This window comes from Poecilia formosa, unplaced genomic scaffold, assembly GCF_000485575.1.
Source record: "Poecilia formosa unplaced genomic scaffold, Poecilia_formosa-5.1.2 Scaffold367, whole genome shotgun sequence".
Lineage (NCBI taxonomy): Eukaryota > Metazoa > Chordata > Actinopteri > Cyprinodontiformes > Poeciliidae > Poecilia > Poecilia formosa.
The window spans coordinates 489,640-494,688 of record NW_006800306.1 but is presented as its reverse complement, the minus strand read 5'-3'; the positions used below and the strand labels follow the sequence as shown (position 1 = coordinate 494,688).

General features: G+C 34.5%; 1 protein-coding gene across 2 annotated transcripts in view; it reads left to right on the top strand.

The window, feature by feature from the left end:
- The window catches only part of LOC103153915 (interferon alpha/beta receptor 2-like), a 15,003-nt gene that overhangs the window by 1,832 nt on the left and 8,122 nt on the right, over positions 1-5,049 (top strand). For both annotated transcript variants that reach the window (XM_016662275.1, XM_007575007.2), the window contains exon 2: positions 534-666. In XM_016662275.1, coding sequence (XP_016517761.1) covers positions 534-666 — 133 coding nt within the window. The remainder of the gene's footprint in view (positions 1-533; positions 667-5,049) is intronic.

Below are 5,049 nucleotides of genomic sequence, written 5' to 3'. Positions count from 1 at the left end.
AGTGAGCCTCGATGTAGCCAAACTCCGTCAAGTATGGTATTGTTTTTATGCCATGTTAGATTCGTTGTGTTGATGCATTTTGACCTGCTTCAATTTTCCGCCGCAGCACGCAAACTTCCCCATTCACTCAGTGCGTTATAGTTACACATCGCTTTGGATTTGTTGCTGCGTGTTTGCGCAGTGTGAAGGAAAGAGGAGACCAGCTGCAAAGGCAGGTTGGAAATGAGATGATCGGTATCGGCAACAGGAGCCAATGATCGCCGATCACCGATCATGCACTTTTTCACGAAAATCGGCCCGATTATGATCGGTGACCGATCGATCGGCACACCTCTACTTTTTCACTCAAGTAACTTTTTGGGTGGCTACTTTTTACTTTTATTTGACTAAAAATATGTTGAAGTAGTTCTACTTTTACTTATACTACAGTTTTAGGGTCCTCTTCCACCTCTCCTTGTTGTTTTTTGACCAGAAGGACATCTGTATTTTTGTTTTTGCGTGTTTTTTAAATGTTTCTCTGCATGTTTCTGCAGCAGTCTGCGTTTCCCTCCCAGCGCCGGCCAACGTTTCCATCACCTCCTACAACATGGAGCACATCCTGAGGTTCTGGCCGGACCCGCGGACCCCCCCAGACGCCCGCTTCACGGTCCAGATCCACAGCACCAGGTACCGCCCACAAACAAATTCACTGACCTACTTCAAAAGTACAACACAGAGTGACTCATTCTAATTTTAAAAGTATGTTTAACACCTAATTAAGCCTATTTTAATTAGGCATTAGTGCAAGAGTCAAGGTGTGACCATACTTGGAGTTTAACTTTTTCTCCTTTGTTGTTGTGGCACCAACAGTTGCCAGGTAAAATAGTCAGAGAAGGTTCATTCCTGAGCGAATTTTCTGTTTCTTTTGGTTGAATTTTCAACACTTTGTACCTCATATATGTTTTTGTTCAATTGAAATAAAGCAAAACTAACTTACAAGTAACTTTTTAGCAAGATGCATGAGTTTAAGTCAATAATTGCTTAATAATATTTAAAAAGTGCATGCTATAAGTAAAATCTGCCAGTGAAGCAAAATATTTTAACTTATAAAATTGAAAAAATGTCTAGTTCCACTGGAAGATTATTTCACTTATAACCAGTATTTTTTAAATCAACATTAGGGAATTAATAACTTAAAACAAGATCTTAATTCTTGTTGAAAAGTTACCTGTAAGTTAGTTTTGTTTTATTTAAAGTATACTAAGAGATTTGCACTAAAAACTAGACCAAAATACTTTTGTTCACTGGGTTCAGATACGTCATGAAGAACGTTTGTGACGTATTTTTCACCACAAATTACAACAGGAAGTGTAAATGTCAGTGCCGTTTTGCTGCTTCTTCCTGAAGAGTTTGAAAAAAATTATACTTTTAATGCTGATGGTTCATTTTTATGAACTTACAAAGAATTAGTAAAGAAATTTTGTTGAAAAAGAGGGAAAACCCGGTCTTACTTAACAGCAGAAACTACATTCAGAGTTTGAAGGTGGACCTTACCTCATTAAATTAGCATTTTGATGGTCAGCTAAGAGTCTCTTTAGCTGATTTTATCTCTTAGAGACAAATAAAAAGGTCATTTTGTCACCAGAAGGTTCAATAATTACTTTAATGTGTTTGTTTGGGGTTTACATTTTCGGCTGATAAGAAGAGTGATACTGTGGGCTGTCCACTAAATGGATCCACAACTAGAAAGAATGTAATATACTTTACTGAGCAGGGGAAATTATGTATTTGTTCACAAGCTATTCCATCCAAAGTGTTGATTATTAGTAATACAATATAACCATAAGCAAGATAAAATTTGTATTAAAAACAATAACAAGTGTTATATTGGAAGTTATTTAAATATGACCTAAATATAAAATAAATAACAATCATGTATGGAAATATGTTAATCTATTCGTCCAGGGATTGTGAAACATGTTGGCCTAAATATGTTGCAATTTTCCTGTTTATCTAAAAGTTGGTGTTTGTGATAAGTAGAAACTAAATAACTAACGAAACTGTATATTTTTACTATATTTTTCGCCTACGCAGGTTGCCATTTTTTCACCTGCACAATGCCTAGCACTGTAACCAAAACCATTAGCAGGAGCTAAAGTAATTAGCTAGCGCTAGCGCGAAATCAAAACAAATGGAAAGATAACAAATGGATGTCTAAAAGGAAAGTTTTATATCAAACTCATCTAATATGTCTGAGAAAATGTTTTGATCCTGATGCCTACCGTAAACAGCTTGAGTTTCCTTTCCAGTTAGCATTTCCGGTTAGCATTTTGTAACTAGCAGAAGCACAAACATGGCCGACTTTCGACTCTTCCTCCATCTGGTCCTCCTCATCTTCATTCCCCTTCTTCACATTTCTACATTTCCATCGATTTCAATTCGCTTCAGTTGAAATTAAATGAGCTGAACTTAGTAAAAATTACTTTTCATGCAGGGCGGAGCTAGCGGTTTAGCGCCTAGAATGCGTGAACTACTCAGGGTGCGCCGCTCTAACGGGTTTTCCTAGCAACCTTTCACTGAGCAGTTTTGTTTGGTTGTTATATTAATTAATGATCAGCTACTTCTTTTTAATATTAATCAGAAAGTTGGTGAATGTTTGCGCTATATGACCTCTTTTCGTTAAATGAATGCTTTAGATGCCTCAGAGTTTGTTAGGATACAGATCGAGACTTGTGTGATTTTTCCACACAAACCAGATGATATTCTGGATTTTTTAAATAATTTCCTCCATGTTTGTTTCCCTAAAATGAAACCAGTAAGCAGTAAACAAAATGAGCTGGAACAATCTTATGACATCACTATTTAGGTCAAAGGTGAACATTTGAGTTGGGATTTTTTTCCATTGTGAGAATATTAATGTAAAAAAATCCAGACAGGATATAGAAGAGACACATCAGATCTGATCATCTGATTAATACTCTTCACTTTAAGGCATTTTCTAGAAAAGAAAGATTTGTAATCTGTTGTTTTTCCCCAAATGAAGCCTTTATTTTTCTAAATCTTAGACATATTAGTAGGAATTTCTCACATAATTTCCAGTTTTTTTCTTTTTTAAGTCCCAAATTGGTGAAGTTTTGCACATGAACAATGAAAAGTAAGCATTACAAAGTGGGAATGATTTGTCTAAACTGATGCTGGAGACTGAAATACTCAAACTTCTGAATGAATTGGTGCCAGAAATGTGTATAACCTTTAATGAGAATGTATTTTTTAGAAGCTGACACTGAAAACTACACATATAACCAGGTGTTATGTTTGAGGTTTATGAGCTTTTTTGTGTTTGGTTTTGGTTTCAGCCAATCACCTTTGAGCAACATTTCAGATGGTTTCATCACTCTCGGCCACCCAGTTTATCTAGATGGCAGAGTTTAATGAAAACAAATAATTTCAAGGAAATCTAGAATGTTTTCAACACACTCTGGCCCTATTTCTACCAAGTATTAATGTTTAGAATAAGAAATGTTCTCCTAAATTTAGCTGAAGTGCTCATTCTAATTAACATCTAATCACTAAGCTTGTTTTTTTTTGTGTAATCCAAAGATAATATGTGGACATTCCACAATTCAAGTTTTAATTGAATTGATCCATTATTTAGAGCAACTCTTTGTAAGTCTAGAGCTAAAAATGTTATTTAAATACAAATTTTTTATTGTTTCTGCATTTTGGACAAAATAAGAACCAGGTTTGGATTCACGAACACTTTGTTGATCTGAAAAACAACATAAAATTAACATAAATAAAAAGTAAAGGAAATTACCCTTCTTCTTTTTTTGTTAAATGTCCTTATTTAAACTAAACTATAAAATATATTTGTGTTTACTTAGCTTGTCATGACCAGCAATAAAGTTAGTTATTTAGTTAAACATTTGCTTGAGTCTACCCAGCCTGTTGTCAGTCAGCAGATGGAGGATTCACAATGGTCCTTACAACACCAAAATTTCCACATAATGTTATATTTTGGTCAATCTGGTGATGTGATTTTTACATATTAAATTACGTTTTGATCAGTTTAAGTCGCCTTTTTACCAAATACTTTTTATTCTTACAGGAGTGATTTCTTGAATGGCTACTTTTGACTTTTAATTGAGCAAAAATATGTTTGTAGGTTTTTGGTTCTGTCTGGTGTATTTTTACTTAAAATTTATTTGTCAATTTTACTCCACTCAGAGCAGCTATACTTCAAAATATTTTACTCAAGTAAAAGTAAAAGTACATTTTTGCCAAAAAGATACTCGAGTTGAAGTAATTGAGTAAATGCAACTAGTTACTACCCAACTCTGAGAATGACATGCAGCTAAACATCTGGTTCTGGGTCAGTATTTTTGTTTAGTTTCTGGTCCAAATATCTTTGTACATTTGAAATACGACGAATCTGACTTACAAGTAACTTTTCAACAAGATATATGAGCCTGTTTTACATCAATAATTCCTTATTATTAATGAAAAAGTGCATGTTTCACTGAGAATTTATTTAATTTATTTCACATTCAGCTGGCACTGTGCCGTTACCTAGCAACCCAGGCCAAGCCAAGCCTGTTGCCTAGCAACCCAGTTCTAGTTTCACAGGCAGATTATTTCACTTACATGTAAAAACATGTCTCAATATGATTGAAATAATCTGCCAGTAGAACTAAACTTTTTCATTGTTATTAACATAAAACTCCTATGTTCTCCTGAAAAGCCACTTGTAAGTTAGTTTAGTTTAGTTTTAATTCAAGTGTACAAAGATATTTACAATAGAAACGAGACAACAACAAAAAACTTTAAGATTTTGTGATTTTGCAGGGAAGTGATCCAGAGAACAAAAATGTCTCTTCCCAGAAAATAAAGTACTAATCTGATGCAACAAGTAGCTAAAACACATTTTGGTAACACTTTATTTGAAGGGGGGTGAATAAGACTGACATGACACTGTCATAAACATGAATAAGCCTTCATGACGCTTTATGACTGTTGTCATAAAGCGTCAGTCATAAATGACGCTTTATGACTGTTGTCATAAAGCGTCAG